This window comes from Mastigoproctus giganteus, chromosome 10 (genome assembly GCF_048544385.1).
Source record: "Mastigoproctus giganteus isolate SK-2022 chromosome 10, ASM4854438v1, whole genome shotgun sequence".
NCBI classification, from domain to species: Eukaryota; Metazoa; Arthropoda; class Arachnida; order Uropygi; family Thelyphonidae; genus Mastigoproctus; species Mastigoproctus giganteus.
This window is the reverse complement of record NC_143584.1, coordinates 127,214,500-127,235,396: the sequence shown is the minus strand read 5'-3', so window position 1 is coordinate 127,235,396 and position 20,897 is coordinate 127,214,500. Positions and strand designations below refer to the sequence as shown.

Below are 20,897 nucleotides of genomic sequence, written 5' to 3'. Positions count from 1 at the left end.
CTTCTGTTGCCACGTACTATCCGGGAGAGCCTTCGCTCGCTTCGAGTATCGATGAGCCATGGTCGTCCAACACCTTGCCGGCGGTTCGTGGGTTTCCCTCCTCGGACCACTTTTGGTAGGTACTAACCACGGCTGACCGTGATCAACCCATCAGCCGTGCTCTTCGGGATATGCTCTAACCCAGTTGTCTGGCCATTACAATTTGGCCTTTGTCAAACTCGCTGAAGTCCTCTGCCTTTCCCATCTGAAGAACAAAAGTAACACATTAACGGAGCTCAGTATCAGATGTTTTTTTATACCGTTTCCCGATCCGCGCACGCGCCGTAGTTCACCTGCAGTTGCTTCGAATTGCATCACGACTCGCTGGTCATAATGTTTTGGCTCATTGGTGTATATATATATATATATATATATATATATTCATGATTTGTAAAATTTGGCTCCCTTTAAAGAATGGCGCCCCGGGTAGTGGGCCTGCTAGCCCGTGCCTTAATCCGGCACTGATCACAGGTGAAAACTTTTCCAACTAGACTGTGTTAAGAAGGTTCAATTCAAGTAGACTTTATCCAAGGAAGCCAGTAGTTTCTATCCTATTAACCCCCGTCTGCGCGGGTAGCCCAGTGATACCGTCACCGTTCTTCCCACACCGTGTGGAAAAGGCCCACGTTCGAATCCTTTCGATGACGCGAGGAACTTTATTGGGCTTTTTCACTCTGTGTCTGAGTTAGTCGGTCTCAGGCGTAGATAGAAAGGTTTTTTTTCTCCCATCCTACGTGCGACTTTTTAGGGGTGCGGTTGGCCCAGATTTTTTTTTTCATGCATGATAACGCCACAGCACATAGAGCTCAAGTACTCAAGTGGTGATGGAGAAATATCTTGAAACTGAAGATATCCAATGAATGCCGTGGCCAGCACAATCAGCAGACTCAAATCCGACCGAACTGAGACGCCCTTGGGCGTCGCATTGTATGCCGACAGCCAACGCCTTGGTCATTTGCTGAGCTAATGTCTGCGCTAGTGGAAGAAAGGGATTTGTTGCAGAAGAATCTTATAGATTATTTTCTGTGGGTTTCATAATGTATTCAATGCATATGATCCCTCAACGTGAACTGAGAAATACTATTTTGGAAGCTATTTGAATCATTAAGAATAGACCTGAAACGATATGACATGCCAAGAAATCGTGGATTGCGCACTTTAAATGCAACATTAATCAAAATGGAGATAGATTTGAATAATTGCTTTAATTTCTTTCCCCTTAGAGGTTTATTCTGTTTATTTTTATATTTTGTTAACATCTGATTAATGTATAATATCTCGGAAATAAGGGCTTTTGAGACATCAAAATTCTTTGAACTAATATCCTTGACACTATAATACACTTTTTACAATGCTTCTTCAACTTTGGGAAGCATTCTTGCTATGCGTCTTTTGATAATAATCACTATATCACGTTCTGATTATTTTCCACACTCGGCGAATGAGAGACCACAGCGATAGAGGACTTCGCAAGAAATTCTTGAATGGAAAATGCCGAGTGTGCAAGTTTCCTGAAGCCCACTTTTCCGGTCGTTTTCTCAGAATAATATTGTGCAATCGCCGTAGAAATGTTTTGTAGTATTTCTGGTTAACTGTTTGATCATGAGGGACAACCTTTTGTAAACATGTCCTGTGAGTCAGAAAATACGATGTATGTGTTCTTCACATTTGATTGAGATTGTCTTGCTGTTTTTTTAGGCCTTGGAGAATACGGAATTTTCCCTTGAGAGGACTGTGCCAGTGTTTCCAGGTCATAACCATACACGCACAACTCGTCACCGGAAGTGATGGAAGAAAGAAAGTGTGGACCAGGAACAGCACATTGACGAAGATAATGACATGCGAGAACTCATCGCTCTCTGTGATCATCAGTGAGGATGCTAGGCACCAACTTGGCCAAAACGCCGACATAACAGAGCTAACGAAAACGTAGAGTCACCCAGAAATAGCAGATGATCAGTTTCACTATGGTGTAAAAAATTAATTTATGAAGGTTAGAAAAAGTAGAAGAACTGGTGAGGTCATTCGTTTTATCAAAAGCAGCCTGATTGCGTCAATAGCTTTCGCAAACGCAGATTTGTATAGAATATGTATTGTGAGTTAGTTGGTAACAAAGGTATAGAGTGGATGTAATCTACAAACTGGAAGATTGCGAAGATTATGACTAGAGCCTTTGCATGTAGATGGAATGGGCGAGGAAGGGTGACTGTCTTGTTATGGGTGATTTAAATTTGCCCCTTATTGATTGGAGCAGGTGGGAGGAAAATTCCCCATACGGAACAAAATTTTTAAATCAATTATGTGATTATTATTTCGGGAAATAACTAGGAGCAAGAATATTCTAGAGCTGATCATTACCCACCAACAAGAACCATCAGCTGGGGGTGATAGTAGAGTTCTCAAGCTGTATGATGAGAGGAGGCGTAGCAATCGTTATTTGCCCTGTCATCATAAAGGGAAAGGAATGGGTTTAGTTTCAGGAAAGAGACCATCACGGCATAAGGTGCTACATGGTGCACCTCTCATATTAAGACCATCCAAGACCGAACTTATGAATCTATGTGTGTTATATCCATAAATTGCGTGTGTTCTCTGTCGATTTGTGCGGGACGAAAAACCTGAGTTTCCTGGGGAAGAGGGGGGACAACATTGCTGGTCATGGCTGACACCGAATAACTCAGCCACTAAGTCAAAAAAGCCCATGAAAGAACCTGAGTCATTAACGGACTCGAATCCGGCCTTTTCCACCCGTTGTGAGCAGGACGGTGATTATAACCACTGTGCTACACGCGCGGGCACGGAAGGCGAATCATTAGAATTATGGAATACTTTTAAAACAATAGTCACTCCATGATGCATATACCATTAAGCAATTATAGCACGATTGGGAGCCGAAATGGGTGTATAATGAGCTGGTCGGTTTAATAGAACAGAAACAGATGACTTAGGAAAGTTACAGAGTGATGAAACGTACCAACGCAAATAACAAATACAAGGTGATCTATAATAATACTGCTACAAAAAAAAAAAAAAAAAAAGGTTAGACTGATTAGAAAAAATCGCTGTCTGAGAAGGAAAATTACGGGGACAAAGAACTTTTCACGTATTTTTAATACAAAGAAAAGAACAAATCAGAAGACCTTTCCGTAATGGGCGCGGGAAAGTCTTAGAAAATCCAGCTGATGTTTGGGGTGAATTGAACAGGTACTTTGCATCGGTATTTACAGGCGAAGAACTCCTCTTGTGAGGAGAAAATGTACAAGTGAAGCTGAGAAACATTAAATTAACGATATTGAAATTCTAGAAGTTGTTTATTGGAAAACATTAAACTCCCATCACGGCAAGTTTTTAGGGGTTAACAAATAAATGGATATTTCAATAACAAAAGCACAATAATAAATATTATAAATTCGCAGAAACCATGTGGGGACAGGAAGGTGTAACTTAATGAGTTTATATAAATGGAAAACTGTAACATATGCGGGTAATCATCGCTAAATCGTTACAAATTGCATCGGCAGCTGAAGGTACTGAAGCCAGTTGCAAACCGGTATTGAATGATTCTATTTACTCTGTTTTTGATGACGAGTTAGCAGGAGAGCTTCCTATAAGTCTTGAGCCAAAAGGCGAGTAAGGCTTGTTGAGTTTACGGCATATACCCATTAATTTTGAAGGAAGCAGCAAGAGTGCGTATTGAACCATAAAGATTAATTATAAGAGCATCATTGGATTCGGAAAGATTATTTTTGACTAGAGAAGTACTAGCGTATCGCAAATACATAAAGCCGGTTCTAAGAGCAATGGTAACGAACAACCGGTCATTCTGACTCCAGTGTTAGAGAAAATCATGAAGGTAATAATCAGGAGTGCAATATTGCACTCCTGATTACTGCCTTCTAGATAGAAATAGAATTCTGAAGGGAACATTACACGATTTAATAAAGAGAAAATCATGTTGAACCAACCTAGTTAGCTATTTGACAGAGTCGCTCATGATCTGGATGTAAGAAAGAATTTCACCATTGTTTATTTGAATTTTACGATAGCATTTGATTCAACCAACACACTAGAGGTTACTATAGCATCCTTGGATCACAGGATGACCTTAAATAGATTTCAGGTTTTCCGCAGGGCTGGAGCGTGTCAATTAATGATTACTGTTCAGATTTGGCTAGCATAAAAAAGTGTAATCCTTCAAGGATCGATGATGGGACAACTGTTGTTTCTGATTTCCTTAAATGACATCAAGGAAGGGAGACAGTGTGTGATGTCAAAATTTTCAGGTGATATCAAGATCCGAGGAGTTGTTAATGATCAGCGCCAAGCAGCACTTCTTTAGGAGGACTTAGATTGCAATTGTCAGTGAAGTGGCAGCCATCCTTTAATCAGCAAAATGAAGGGTGTTACACTTGGAGAATATCAACCCCAAAGTTACTTATATACTGGATTGTGTTTAATTAAAAAAATAGATGAACAAAGGAATTTTGGTTTCTGATACGGATGGATATGCAGTTATTCTGTTCAGTGCAGAAAAGCGGCAGAGGAAGGCTCATAGTTTTCTATCGATGATTTATCGATCATAGGGAATAAATAAATAAATCTTTATTTGTCGTACCAAATTTAAATATAGGTTTACATTGGTAAATGACAAATTCCCTTCACGGCAGAAAATGCCAGGGGATTACCATAAAATGTGAATAAAAGAATGTCTAAAATATACAAGAAAGGGCAACAAATATACAATAAATATACACGAAAAGATGACATATAAATTGCATTACTCTTCACTACATTTCTGTCTAGAGTCCTGGCAATTGTAATACAAAAGTTCATCTTGACATCGCATCCACTGATCAACTTGTGAGAGATATACATTGTTCAATTGCACACGCACAGTTCTTGACAGAAATTCACACAACTGCTAGGCAACAGTAGCCTCAGCGAACCACACTGCGGTTTGTTTTCTATATTTCAGATCTTCTGTGAGCCTTAGTAGGTCAATTCCTATACGTGTTAGGCACTTAATTGATTCTAACGCACTAGCGGGTATAAACCTGTCGGCCATCTTCAGTCTGTTGGTCTTCATTCTCAAGGATTTTGTACCTCTTAATGCAGATGGCGGGATGTGCCACTCACAAAGCTGCCAGAAGCATGGTGATGATATCGTGCCAGTCATCATTTTGATTGCGGTTATTAATCGTTTCCAGGCAATGATGTCTGGTAAACGCTGCAGTTTAAGCTGTTCAGAGAGCTGCGTGGTCCTTAACTGTTGAGGGAGATGGTGCTTATGGTTTGCCCACTTCAGCAGCCAGAATTCACTCGCATATATTCTCCTAATGTCGGTAGGGGTGGCTGACGCCCACAATTCTGCGCCATACAAAATGACCGAATACACCGTGGTTCTTAAATATCGTGCGGTTGTTGCAGTCTGTTTCACGTGCAAGAGGTGCTGTTTTGTTGCCCAACGTAAGTAGTTCATTTTCTTTATAATCAGGTCAATATGAGACTTGAACGTAAGTTTCGTATCAAATGTTACTCCCAGATCTCTATGCGTCTCAACAACTGGGATAGGTTTGCCATTAAGTTTCGGGTGTACGAGCGTAGGGGATTTTTTGAGCGAGTACACCATAATTACAGTCTTCTGCGGATTTAGGGCCAAGCCAAATTTGTCTAAGTACACGAATAAGTTCAGAAGCTTATAATTAATCTGTTCACACAATTCACTATTGGTCATGGACGGTTGGATGGGTGTTAGGATCTTAATATCGTCTGCATAAGTACATACATCATCCCTACCCTTGCAGAACGGGATCATCATGGCGGTAAAGAGGAGTCCAGATAAAACTCCACCCTGTGGAACTCCTGCATGGAGTTGGCGTTGGAGGATCTGACTATCTGTGCGGTAATAAATGGACCGACAAGTAAGTAGGGCCTGTAGGAACTTCAGCAAATTTCCTTTTATTTGGAAGGCGTGTTGGAGCAGATGAAGTAAGGCATGTACATCCAGGCTATCGAATGCTGCTTTTATATCGGCATAAATTATTGCAATTTCCTTTCTGGCTTGGAAAGCATTTAGTATCGCGGCTTGAACTGTGAGGAGGTTAGTAATTGTTGATCTTGCAGTTATTGAATAATGAATTTGTTGAGGCTGCCCAGCCAGTATCTGATTCGACAACTTTGGCAAAAGAGCTTTCTCTAGTACTTTTAACAGGGTAGATGCAGTAGATATTGGCCTGTAGTGCTCCACAAGGTTAGGCTTTGTAATTTTCGGCATTGGAATTACAGCGTAGTTATTCCAGTTCTCAGGGAAAACTCGGCAAGCAAGGATAGAGCTATAAATTGCTTGGAGTGGTTCAATTAGGTAAGGGCTGAGACACTTTACCATGAAGTGGGGGACTCCATCAACTCCAGCTGTCTTAGTTGCCCTGAGGGAGTTAATACTCTGTATTAGTGCTTCTTTAGTGATAATAACAGACTCCATCTCATTGTCAACTAATTGATCCCACTCAAACTCCCTGACTTGAGACTCATGATATATGCTGGAGAATCTGCTGATGTGGTCCATCCACGCTTCTTTGTCCAGCCCCTTATTTGTGTCACTTTTATGTTTGCAACGAGGTAGCTTTCCCCTGTCAAGTGTGTCTTTGATGTAGCGGTTGATTGCTCTAGATTTTTCCCTATTAAATATTGCTCTGGCCCTCGAGTAGTCAATTCTATTTTGTGGGTCATTAGACAGTTTCCATTTTCTGTGCAGACTTTGCTTTAGTTTAAACAATGCAGTTAAGCTAGAGTTCCACCAGGTTTTAGATTTTGATGACCTCCTTACTACTTTGGAAGCCGCAAATTCTGTAATAGAGTTGATCCAACTGGTTAAGAGAGTTGTTGCAAATAAGGCATCACATTTGAGTAGACATTCCCACGGGATACAGCTGGCAGCAAATAAGCATTTATTTGGGTCCAGAAAGGCTGGCGAAGTGACAAGCTGGCTCTTAATTTTTTCCTTGACATTGAAGTCCACATACGGTAGCATTATGAGCATTGCAATTGGGCTATGATCGGATGGAAAGAACGTTTCGGGGGGTACATCAATTATACATTTACCAGAAGACAGAATTAGGTCAAGTCTATTTTCACCTCTTGTAGGTTGATCATTGATAAGAGAGATGGAGCATGGCTGTAGTTTATTTAACATGGTGTCCAGTAGGTTATTGAGCTGTGGTGGAAGGTTGAAATCTCCACATACTATATGGGTGGCTGACACATGTAATTTGGTGAGAAGCCAGTCTACTACATTATTTATCATTTCTAGACTAGGGACAGGTGGAATGTAAACGACTGCTATATCTAAGAGTGCTGTGTGGACTTTTAAAGTGACAAGTAATGCCTCATAAAGCTCTGAATCCGAGTAGGCGACCGAGATTATTTGAAGTGCTCTGTCACGTACAAATAGGGCTACTCCTCCACCCCTCGATACAGATCTGGATTTGAAGTAGGCATTGTATCCAGCAGTGTCAGCAGCGACTAGAGACTCTTGATGTGGCTGGAGCCAGGTCTCGGTAAGACAGATAACATCAGCAGACCGTGACAAGAGCATTTGTTCCAATGTATCCAACTTGTTTCGTATGCTCCTAACATTCTGATAAAAAATCTTCCCTATGGATAATGGTTTTATCTGTGTCCTAGTAGGTCCTAGTAGGTCCTAGTAGGAAGTCCTAATACCACTGTTCAAGATAATTTTAAAGCCGAAATATTTTGTCTAAGTGTGGAGATTGCACCTATAAAAAGACATCGAGTTTCCAGAAAGGGTCTAAACACGGGAAACGTGGCTGGCGAGATAGGAAAAAGGACTCGTCCGTATGACGAAAATTTTCGAATATGTGGGCTACAGAGCTCTGTACCTCGGGGACTACTCGCTATTAGGTAAGTGTACCTATTAAAGTAGCCGCGCAGTGTATATTTGGCTCTGGAAGTATATGTTTGCGAGCCGGTTTCTCCGTTGTGGTAACTGAAAAACCAGAATAACTTACTAAAAAAATGACTCCATTGAAGAGGATTTTAGAAATTCCTCCAGTTCCTTGACAGGAAGCAAACCCAGGTCTCTTCAAACGAGTGGAAAGCTAAAATGCATCCTGATAACTAAGCTGCCACGGAGTATAGCTTAAAAAGTTCAAATTTAGATTACTGTATTATTTTAATAGCAGAGTTTGTTGCTTTTATCCGTAAACTAAAAAACACTCTGTTCGATCTTGCAGAATGTGAATTTTAAGATACTACATCTGCACCCCTCGTGGTGCATGTAGCATTTCAAAAGGCTAAGGCTCGAATGCTTGAATGCGGGAGGAATTTTTATGACATGTTTTCCACAGTAGCTCATATATGTCTGTACTGTGGCTCAAGGTATTCGCCTCAGTACTGATCCCCTGCTCCCTCGAACTGATAAACATTTGTTTTTCATCCACCAAACAAGCAAACCGAACATAGGATACACGCGATTGACAAACCTGATATATTAACGCCTCATGGTATTGGTTACCTCGGTGCAAATCCAAAGCAAACCAAGCTATTTAGTGGTGTGTAGTCCTAAGATTTTTTAAATGGAGTGGGCTGAAACGCTGTTCCCAGAATATTTGAGTTATAATAATCATGATGTAACAAAAAACAAACAACCAACCATTATTTTGATCATGGGTGGGAAGGTAGGGCCCCTTTAACCCCTGTCTACGACCGCCTCTGAAGCTTGCCGTGCTTTCGGAGACCGAATGGGAACGCAAGGCAGCAGCTATTTTCGTAAGAAATCATAAACTTTAAAACAACTACAGTAGTTTGTATCGTACAGACACTTATGAGAAAGTGGCAAAACAAGTAGATTACTTCTTTTCTGGTTAATAACTCTTTTCAGGAAGCTTTCTGGAAAGAATGCTCGGTATCTTGTCACTCATATGGAGAGGCCTAGGTTGGATTCCTGTCTATGACTGGAGGAATTTATAAAATCCTCTTAAAATGAGGAAGTAATTAGCTGATCTCAAGCGGAAAAACCAGGAATAACTCACGGTTTCCCCCGTGAGTTATTCCTGGTTTTTCAGCCTGCACAACTTGCCAATCGGCAGGTGGAACAAACCCTGGTACAGACATAATATACAACTCCGCAATGTGGTCTAAGTTACTGATGAGCCTAAAAACCCAGCGCTAAGTTGTTCTCGGCTACTAAAGAACGGCACACTTCGACTACTAGTCTCTCTGCCTGTAGTGACTTCTGCTGCCAGTATCTAGTTCCATAGAGCAAAGCTTCTTACCATTCAAGCTAAACAGCGATGTCTTTTGCTTGGCCTATTAATAATGTGCAGAACAGTCTCCAACTGTTCTATTGCTGATCTCATGCCCCTTGACTACTTATAATTTATATAGGATTTTTACATCATATCAAACCAAAAACCAGACTATTACATTAGGGTCACCCGGTAGTTATTAAATAAATCCATGTGTACTGTATCTGTAAATTGCGTGTGTTTGCTGGTCGATTTGCCTGTTTTTTTCTGGACCAAAAACTCCATTTTCTGGAGAAACACCTTGCTATCTACTCCTGAGGCGCAGATAGCAAGGTGAATAGACGGGATTCGAACACGGGCCTTTTCCATCCTGTGTGGGGAGGACTTTACATCATATCAAAAAGAACTATCCTCTTAGCTTTCTGATTTTATCTGGGTCTGAATGCCTGATACTTGCTTACGGTTTATGACTCCACCAATGCCCGCCTATTTTCAGTTTAATCTCTCCAGTTCCTCTACCTGTTCCTGTGGCGTTCTGTTATTATTGTTGTTGTTGTTGTTGTTGCTGCTGCTGCTGTTTCACATCCTTTCTAGTTTTTTTTAGGCGCATCAGCAACTTGGGCCATAGTGCGTTCTATAATATCTCTGTAAATTGCTTGTTCTCTGGTCGATTTTCTGTTAGCTAGACGAAAAAAAAACCGAATTTCCGGGAGAAAAACCGTGCTAACCTCGCCTGAGGCGGACTAAATCAGCGACGTTTTGAAAAAAAAAAAAAAAAAATCCGTAAACATTTTCCTCGCTAATGACGGGATTCTAACTCCAGTCTTAATCACTTTGTGTGGCGAGTACGGAGTTCAGTTCGTGCATAAGACCAACGGCGTCTTTGCAGACACACATGTTGTTTTCCATTACAAAATATCTTGAAAACTCTTCATGTCGCTTACAGTATATTGTAATGTTTCTACTTTTGGCGAGTAAGTTCAACTGTTGTAGTCTGGATCCGAGTAATTCAGCCTTCTGTTTGGGTAAGCCGAAGTCTCTGGTCAAGTCGCTTAATTCTTCTTGTTCAAGGTCCCACACTACACTGAACAAGAAGATTACACTATGCACACTATAATCTTCTTGTTCAGTGTAGTGTGGGACCTTTTCTTTTTCTGGCTCTTAGTCCAAATCAAATGAAGTACACGTTTCCACGACATCTGGTGAAACGATTTCTTCTGTACCTTCACTACTTCCAGTACCCCAAGATTTTGGTGGCACAGGTACGCAGTTCTGTACCGCGTGGCATTGGCCTAATTTCTAATGGGATATTTGGATATTTGATGCAGTGCTTGATCTTTTTGGAAATATCTTTTATTTTTGTCATGCTGAAATAGCAGTCGTCGAAATGATTCTTGGGCTCGCGCCACACCATAGGGACGGCAAAAGGTAATGCTCTCAGCTTGCCATATAACCGCAGCCTTAAGTTCGTTGTACAAGTAATACAACAGATATGTGGAGCCCAATTTTTTTCTTGGTCACTGATCTTGCAGCCGAAGTACAATGAATATGCAACTTTTTTATTATTATTATTATTATTAATATCAATTTATTTCCGAAGAAATGTCCTTTTACAGCTATGCAGCTAGAGGACATGAGTTATATACAGAGAAAAACATAAAATACAGACATATGCATTGCATACAGAGCCAGATACAATATACGGCCTTAAACAGCCACTGGTGAAGATACAAAAACATAAAGTTATAACAAATACAAAAACATAAAGTTACAACAAGTACAAAAACATAAAGTTACAACAAATAAAAGTGCATCCGGATACATCGAAGCGTGGATATTGCGGTATCACAGAGAGTCCACCTAGAGCATGACTAAGGCATACATGTCTGCAAGAATGGAAGATCTGTAGGTTCTGTCCTTGCAAAGTTTCTCAGCGTCTATGGCTAATCTGTTAAATATTTGGAAGGAGTTGTGTGGAAACATGTTGTCCAGGGAGGACATGCTACGCAGCTTCGATCTGTATGGGGAGGTGTTGGACTGGCATCTTCTCCTGTCGGACGGTCTGGCGATGATATCCCAAATATCGGGTGACTTCAGTTTTCCGGATAGAAGCTGAGAGAGGGTAAGAAGGTTCCTAGAGATGATGAGATACCTCCAAGGAAGCGTATTAAGATTGGTGACCAGAACAGATTTTGAGATTGTAGGTGTTAGCCCGGCAACCCTATTTAGCCATTTCAAGATCCAGAATTCCAGGGAGAGGAACCTGGCTTGGTATGATGAGGGTGCTGAGGACCATATAGTCGAGGCATATAATGGAATTGGGAAAATGCAACGAAGAATGTATTTGATGATAAGGTCCGGGTTATGGAAGTTGGAGATCTCTTGTTTTACTGCCCATAAAGCCGAATATGTTTTCGTTCGAGTGGCATTAAAGTGAGGCAAGAAGGTGAGGTCTTTGTCCCAGATGATACCCAAATCTTTATGTTGGGTGACTTTTTTAACTGGAGAATTCGCAATAATGATGTCCACATCGTTGGTATTTTTCTTCTTGGTGATAGAGAGTTGTGCAGTTTTCTCTTTATTAATGGAGAGCCCAATCGCATGAAGGTAGTTTTCCAGTTCATGTAGCTGTCGGTTGGAGCTCACAGTAATAGACTGGAGAGACTGGGGGCATTTTGTGATGACGAAGAACTTAATATCATCTGCGTAGGTGGTAAAATTAGTACGGTTTGATAGGAAGGGTTCTAAAGATGCGGCGAAGAGGGCGGCAGAGAGAACGCCCCCTTGGGGGAGCCCTCTGGAGCAGAGAATGTGGTGATTATGATTTTGATTTCTGATCCATAGGATCCTGGACTGAAGGAGTTTCCTAAGGAGAACTAAAATGTTGCCAGAGATTTTGAAATAGTTGCACAGTATGGTACATAATGCATGGGTGGACAGATTGTCAAAGGCCGCCTTAATGTCGAGAAACACAATATCCAGTTGCTCTTTGTTGCTTAAGGTACTTTCAATTCTGAACAGTGTGTCCAAGAGGTTGGTGATCGTGGAACGTCCAGGTAGTACACTATGGAGGTATGGAGGTTTGTGGCCGAACATGTGATGGATGAGAGCAGGAAGTATGGCTTTTTCCAAGATTTTGAGAAAAGTGCATCCTACAGAAATTGGTCTGTAGTCATTAGGCAATTTTGGGTTAGACTTTTTTGGAACTAGAGAAACATAATATGTGTTCCAGATAGCAGGGTAAACTCCTGTTACGAGGACGGAATTGAATGCATCAAGCAAGAGATCAATGATATATACACTGCACAGTTTAACCATGAAAATAGGGAATCCATCCGGGCCAGTGGTAGACTTGTTGGGAAGACTGTTGATGACCTCAGTAAGGCGTTCCTTTGTGATGGCTATTTTATCCAGTGATGTCTGGTTAGCTGGTGGATTAACCCGAATAAAGGGGTTTGGGGCAGATAGGGGCTTAGTTGCGAGCGAGTTAGCCCATGCAAGGAAGGTGTCAGTGGACATGGGGGACTGTTGATTCTTGTTGGTGAAGATTCTTTTCCCAAGTTTCATTCTGTGTGCAATCCAGTCATTCTGCGCCTTCCTCCGAATGCGTAGGAAGCGTGCCCGATGTTTTTTATAGAGTTGGTAGTCGGCTAGATCCCGTGTTTTTTGCCATTTCCTGTATAGTTTCTGTTTCATGATGAAGGCGAGTTTTGCGTCGCTGGTAAACCAGTTCTTGGTCTTGGGAGACAGGCGTACAGATTTGGAGGCCCCTTCACAGGCGATGTCTTTTAACAAGTTTGCTAAATTGGTAAGCGTTTGATCAGGATGGCTAGCAGCAATTTTTTTCCAGTCTGTAGCTTTTAGTCTTTGTAGGATGATTTGAGGTTGCATAAATTTTAATGAGATCTTGAGTTGGGATTCTTTATGGTCATGTTGTTCAAGTTGTCGGGGAGAACATAGACATTCACTATCAAAGGAAATTGGGAGGTGATCTGATGCAAACTTAAAAATCGGCGTTGTGAGAGTAAGATGGTCAAGGTTATGAAAGAAGAGGTCTAGATTTTGATGTCGTCTTGTAGGTTGCGTATGGGTTAGTCTAAGGCCTAGAGATGAGAAGGAGCGTACGACGTCCTTCAAAGCAGCTCCGTGTCTTGGGGAGGGCATGTTGAAATCTCCTAAAACAAAGGTGAGCATGTGAGGCTTGAGGTGGGTTATAATCCATGTAGTTAGCTCATCCCTTGTGTCGGGATTATGGTCAGGAGGTAAATATACCGCTACAACTTGAGTTCTCACTTCTTTAACTGTAAAATTTTGTGACATCGTATATTTTCTTCCTCTGAGTTTTTGGGGTTAAGTGTCCACAAACATAGCAGAAGTTGTCTGGGTGATTGACGCAAGTTCTGTGCTTTGTCTTCTCCATTTTAACAATGCATCAACCTAAAAACAGTAAAAGCAATTGGTAAATTTGAACAGAATGTGAATTCTTGTAGCGTAGTTTATCATACACTATATATTGAACGGTTGAATGGTGTAATAAAATTAATAAAAGTACTGACTTGTCTGGATGAGTGCACCAAAATCAAAATATACTATATTGCAAGAACAGTAATGATGTACTTGCTTAACTTTTAGCCCAATAAACAAAACCAACCAAAAGTTAATAAGTTTAAAAATTGTATTTCAAACAGTAATGATATATTTGTACAGAATCCAGTTATCTATCTATATCTTAAAACTGAGACGTGATAGGAAATTTTTATTATTGATTTTAAATTCTATACATAAAACTTGACCAGAAACAACCATTGATTTGCTGGAGGTAAAAATCATGTTGAGTAGCGTGATTAGACCAATCGTATTGCTTTCTCTTGTTGCATGTCTGTCATCAAGTTGTAGAAAACAGTCATCCAATTAATCCACGAATGTTTTGCTAGTGCATGAATGATGAACCAACAGGTTCCAGTTAATATCTGCATGGTTAAAGTTCCCCATTGTAAGACATTCTGTTAATGGTCCACTGTATTTTGTCTATACAGTTGCTTGCTATACCCGTTACTGACGTTAAACATATACTGTAATTTATGTTTTTGGAGTGCTTATGTCACACTAAACTGACTCCACATTGCACTGTCCACCCAGGTCACCTGGATACACAGCCTTAGGCTGTATATACATTTTATATGCACGTGCAAAACCAACCCCTTCCTGTCCTGTCCGTTCTTTGTGTACATTTTGTGTTCCCCATATTCAAAATTGGCATCCCTTATATCTGCATGATACCATGTCTCTGATATCCCCACAAGATCTGCATTTCATGCCTTGACCAGCACTTAAAATTCATCAAATTTATTTACTATGCTATTAGCATTTGTATACATGCGCATGTTCTTGCTCTTAATTACCCTAATAACTCATGTATTTCCTTATTTCCACGATAACCCACAGCAGGCCTTGAAATCCCCAGTACCTTATTCCGGGCTGCCACATGTTCCAACAGAAGCAGTGCAAGAATCACTTCTGATTTCGGCTATTGTTAATCTATTAGTCTGTGTATCCCCCCAGCCCGAAGCTAGCAGTTTTCCGACCTACTGCCTCAATAGCACCAGCAAATATTCTTGCATCTTTGCTATTTAAGTGTATCCCATCCCTGTAAGTTAGCATTCTCTTCTGTTAATAAGCACAGACCAGGCTGGAAAAAATTCTACTCTATGAACCCTGCACAGTCTCTCCAGGGCCGAATTGATTGACAAGGCTCTCATCATGTACTCCTCCTATCGTGTCTGGGCAGAAATGCAGACACTTTCAAATTTAACTCTAACTCGCAACTTTTTCTCAACATTGCTCTGTACTTGTTAAGTAAGTCCTCAGGTTTCCTACACATGATGTCATTAGTACAATAATATCGCCCTTTGTGCCCTTAAAGGACGATATCTGCTCTACAACGTTATCAGCTTTTGCCTCTGGCAGACATCCCCCTGGTCATGTTCTGCCTATCCTTTTTGCACAATATATTTCCCCTTTTCTTGACAGTGAAGTCACAGACAATAGCTACCTCCCTTGTAACCAGTGCATTCTGCCTTGGGGTTTGCTGCTGTGTTGCCTGATGTGCAAGTGCAAGCTCTGTGTTGAGGTGGTCAGCTTAGAGCTTTATGGGCTCCCCAACTTCATTCCTTCCAGGACATCTGCTGTGATCTTCAAGCTCTCATAAATGCCCATCAGAAAACCGAGTTGACTCCTAATATCCTCACACTCTCTACATCGAACACACGCAAAGACATCCCCCCATCTTGGTTGTGTCATACGCCGTTCCAAATATCTGCAAACATCAAACAAGCAGTACATTTTGTGATGCCATAATTCGAAGGACACCCGCTTCCATCAGTTCTCTCCCGAGCCACAGCAACAGCAGTTCCGCTATATTGAGCCATTTGCTTTGCTGCTCTGGTCTGATCCATGATTTCAGTTCAAATTCAATTTAATTGAGAATAATACACTAAATTAATATACTTAAATGTAAGTATTACATTCTGCGTGGGTTATGCAGTTGTAATACGTATTACGATATCACGTTTACGTTTTTAACTACACTGTGCTGCCACTTTATTAGTTACACCTACCTAGTAGCTTGTTGAGCCTCCTTTAGCCTTCAAAACAGCCTGAATTCGTTGTTGTTATTTGGTTTTTAGGAGCATTAGCAACTAAGGCCATATTGCTCCGGAAATATGCTGTGGTCATTCCCTAACCTTTCCGCATCCTCCGTATTTGGTGGTGACGGGCTCGAACCCTGGTCTAATCAAGAAGCGTGTGCAAACCTGAATTCGTCTAGGCATGGATTGAACATGATGCTGAAAACGTTGTACAGGAATAGAGTACCACACAGACATGAGTGTGTCACGCAGTTCCTTGCGATTCGACGGAGGTGCAGGCCTGCAGCTAACCTTTCGAGCTCATCCCAAAGATGTTTAATAGGATTGAGATCCATGGACTGAGCGAGCCACTGCAGTAAAGAAAACCAATCCATGGTGATTCGGGCTTTGTGCAACGGCGCATTATCCTGCTGGAAGTAACCATCTGACTGAGGGTAAACTGTCAACATGAATGGATGCACTTGGTTAGCAACGATGTTTAGGTACGGTGTGACATTCAGACGTGAATTTATGGGTATCAGTGGATCCAACGTGTGCCAAGAAAACATTCCCCACACCATAACACTGCCCTCACCACCTTGCACAGTAGTCATCAGACATGACGGGTCCATGGATTCATGTTGTTTTCTCCAAATTCTGAGCCTTCCATCAACATGATGCACCAGGAACTTCGATTCGTCAGACCAAGCAACTGTTTTCCAATCCTCGATAGTCCGGTGCTGGTATTGCTGTGCCCACAGGAGGCGTGCTCTCTTGTTCTTCGTTGATAACAAAGGTACGCAATTTAGCCGTTGGCTGTTCTAGCCCATTCGCGACAAAGTTCGACTAGTGGTCCATTGCGATATTTTTTTCTGCGCACCAAGGTTGTATTTTGACGTGATGTGCGACATTGTGACCCGTCTGTTTGCTTGCACAATTCTAGGCATCCTCCGCTGACCTCTCATCAAGAAGCGATTTTCTTCCACAAGTGTGCATTTGAGAGGATGTTTTCTGTTCGTTGCACCATTCTCGATATACCCTTGAAACTGTGGTGCGTGAAAAGTTCAGGAGAACTGCCGTTTCAGAGATGCTTTGTCCAGCACGTCTTGCACTTACTATCATGCCACGTTTGAAGTCCGTTAGATCACTCCTTTTCTCTATTCTTGCTACGGTTTGTACGCTTAAGTGATACTAGAAAGGTTGTTCTGCTGCATTTATATCCACAACTGTGGTCATGTGACTTGCTACGTTGTGGGACAAACCATTTGTCTTCACAGCAAGGGTGTACCTAATAAAGTGGCAGCACAGTGTACATTTTACGTTATCTTTATCGTATTACTTTAATGTATTACTTTATCGAGTTTACGCTATAATGAACTTATAACTTTACGCTTGTAAAGTTATAAGTTAATTATACTAGCTAATAAAATTATCTATTAACGCTAACCTACGTGATTCGAACTTTAGAGAGATACCTATTTGCCACAATTAAGACATTTGAAGTCTCCTACCATGCGCTACAGTACAAAGTTTCGAGATACGATATCCGTGCCAAATCACCGATACAAAGGTTCTTCGTATATACTATGTACTAACTTACAAAATCTCTAACTAAATTTAAAATTAAACTAACGAACGTGACTAGGACTATAAAGCTATTTATGCAATTATTAATATTTTAATTAGGTCAATAAAACGGCAAAATTTTCAAAAACTTATCTGTTTCAGGTAGCTCAGAATTCTCTGACTAGTAATTGGACACTAGCAAACTAGTAACTATTCCTCAGGAAATAAGAGGCCCCTCCGTAGCCAGGTGGGAAGGAGCAGCAGTGCGTAGCACGCGCTTCTTAATTAGACCGGGGTTCGAGCCCGTCACCACCAAATACGGAAGATGCGGAAAGGTCATGGAATGACCACCGCATATCCCGGAGCAATATGGCCTTAGTTGCTAATGCTCCTAAAAACCAAATAACAACAATCAGGAAATAAGAAATGACCCATTGCTAACTAAGACGCAACGTAAGCTTCATCTTCTTTGGACTGTGCTCCTTTCATTCTTCTTACTCCCCCACATTATTTATTATTATACATATACAGTAATTTGTTTTTTTGCTGGCCTTAAGCCTTTTGTTAGAGACGGGGTTTTTCTGGTGCTCCCGGGTATGGGATTGCTGGAATCCACTTGTCTTGCTCTCCGCCAGTGAATGCGGTATTCATACACATATATTTTATTTATTTATTTATTTTTTTTTGAATGATCGCAAACTCGCTTTGGGCATTGAGAACGAGATAGTGGAGGTCTGGCACTGTTCATGCTTTGTTGTGGCTGAACTCCTCTTGGTGTAAACGGGCATTGGGCAGGCTTTCCAGGTGATCGCGTTCCTGGTGCAAAAATGGCCAGAAACAACTAAACAACATAACCTCGCCTTCCAATAAAACGTTATTTTATTGGAAGGCGAGATGCCTCCCTTCAAAACTGATGGGCGAGGAATTCCATTGGGGTTCCTGCAATGCAGTTTCTGTGGGCCTTCCGTTACTACACTGCTTCCGACTTTCTTACAAACGAATCCTTTCGAAACTACTTTTTGCAAACTATTCATTAACAGTTACGTGAAAATGAATACCTGTCAGAGTAAATTTTGCTTAACAGATTGGGACACATTTTGTACTTTCAAGAGACCCTGCTACAGGTGGATCTCTTCGTGAAAGGAAGGTTATACTTTTGTTGCCGTATGCAGCATGCTGCACATATTATCAAAAGTAAAATTAGCATTTATTTCCATTGGATGGGAAAGAAAAATCAGTAGTTGCATCCCATTACAGTGTACAGATAATAACACAGTCACCCATTCAGTCACCCCAGTGAAAATTTCTCATTGGTGCTATTAGTAAATGCCACTGTATCAGTTAATTCACACGTTTTCTACATAAGTGATTTACTATTATTAGCTTAGTTGTTTTGTCTATTTTATTTTTCTTTGAAGTTATGCCCCTTTAATTATCTCCAGAAATTTCATTGGGTTCAATTTTAAATTCATTCTTCCAGTAGACAATCTGATTATTTTCATATCAAGGTACACGGTATTAATATATAATCATCCCATCGCTTCCGCATATTTCCGCGTATCTTAAAAGGTAGGTAAAAGTGTTTGACAGATTTGCGGTATAGCTCTGCACGCTTAACTGACTATGGATTACGGTAGACGTTAGCGATATGGAGTGATACCAAGAACAATTTGCGGTGACGTCATCATGTTATTCAGTCTCAGCTTTACTGCTTACAGCCATCGCGAGACTTGTTAGTCCCCCACGCACGAGAGAAGGTTGCTCATGACCGTTAGCTTTGGCAACGTAGTGTTACAGAAGGTTGGCGTGTCTAGAGGCTGTTTCTTCAATGCTCCGTCAGATAGTTTTGTGGGTGGTATTTAACAAAGTGCAGTGAGGTATTTGAATTTCAGTATGATAGTGATCTTGTTCACGATGACCTCCTGTTACACAGTAGTAAACAATATAACGGATGTAATGTGAAAACTGAAAGGTGTATTGGCAAAGTTGTGGAGTTCTGCGGTTATGTGGTAAGTTTTTAAAGGGAATGGTCATGATGTTTTTTCGTGGGGTGCTGTTATATGAAACGTATTCCAAGTAAAGGTATTAATTGTATTGACTTTAGTGCCTATACGTAATTTTATCATTTAAGATGTTTTTTTAAAGATTTTCTCTACTGGTTAATGTAGAAACGGAGATTATATGTAAATTCAGAATATATCGATTATAATTAAGCAAACAGAATGGTATATATTAATGTACGCTTCATATAGAAAAAAATTAGTTCCTTATAGAACGTTTCAGTTGATCCCCTCGAAAAGAATTTCATGCAAATGAATCTCTGGAAGATTTTCCATAAGTGGAAAATCATGAAGTCTGGATTTGTTTTTTTTTTTATACCAATTAATCGTTATTAAATCATTACTTAGTACGTGTTTAAGTTTCTCATAAGACGAAAGTAATCAAGATAGTAACAATGGTCTGTGGATGCACCTGGCATATGGAACGTTATGGCATACTTGTATAGTAGGGCTTGGGCAACCAGCTGACCATTAAAGATTTTTTCGAATCTATAAAACCAACATCTTTCCCCTATATTTGAATCAAATTTACATCGTAAATTACTTACTTATATAATATTAATTTCTGAGAATACATAGGATAAAATTGAATTTTATAAGATATAATTTATAGATTCGATTGCCAAACGTGGGAAATTTAATTTCTCAAATCAGGTAAATTTTGCTGCTGAAATTAGTTTTAATAACATTTTTCCGCTGTGTGGTTTTATTCCAAAACAAAATTCTTTAAAAAGTGTGTTGAAGAATATTGACAGTGGTTAATTTGAAAAATGACTGCTGTCAGCCTAATTTTTTGATATTTATTAAAATATTGATAAATTAAGTCAACCCAAGTTGAGTAAAATTTTTAATCAGTATACTGACGCCTCATGGATTCACACATGGCTCCTCATTTAAAATGGTATATTGATGACTATCTGTATTCTTCCCGCACACACACACGCACAAATAAACACACACACCTTAGAATAAAGAATTGCTCTCCAGAAACTTTCAGATTGTCACTACTTTCTGCAAATAAGGATTGCTTCAAATGACACCACTTTTCTTGCAATTTATTTCCCATTCGCTTGTTGTTTATTATTGATTGTAAACAGTATCTAAGAACAGAGCAGGGCAATTAAAGAAGAGTCATGTAAAGAAGCATCTTGTGTCCAAATAATTTTTGTACCATTGCCTTAAGTTGAATAATAACTAGGGTTTGACTAGCGTTTGAATTTGATATGCATTCTGAGCATCTACATCATCATGATCGATACCAGAGTTCAAACGCGCTTAATTCTTTTTATTAGATTTTTTAAAAACATATTTGGAATTACTTAGTCCAACCCTGCCGCTTG

General features: G+C 40.4%; 1 protein-coding gene across 1 annotated transcript in view; it reads left to right on the top strand.

Annotated features, from left to right (window-relative positions):
• Positions 1-20,897, top strand: part of LOC150079280 (uncharacterized) — a 177,122-nt gene that overhangs the window by 28,048 nt on the left and 128,177 nt on the right. Inside the window, exon 2 of the mRNA XM_090383020.1 lies at positions 19,390-19,506. Coding sequence (XP_090239146.1) covers positions 19,390-19,506 — 117 coding nt within the window. The remainder of the gene's footprint in view (positions 1-19,389; positions 19,507-20,897) is intronic.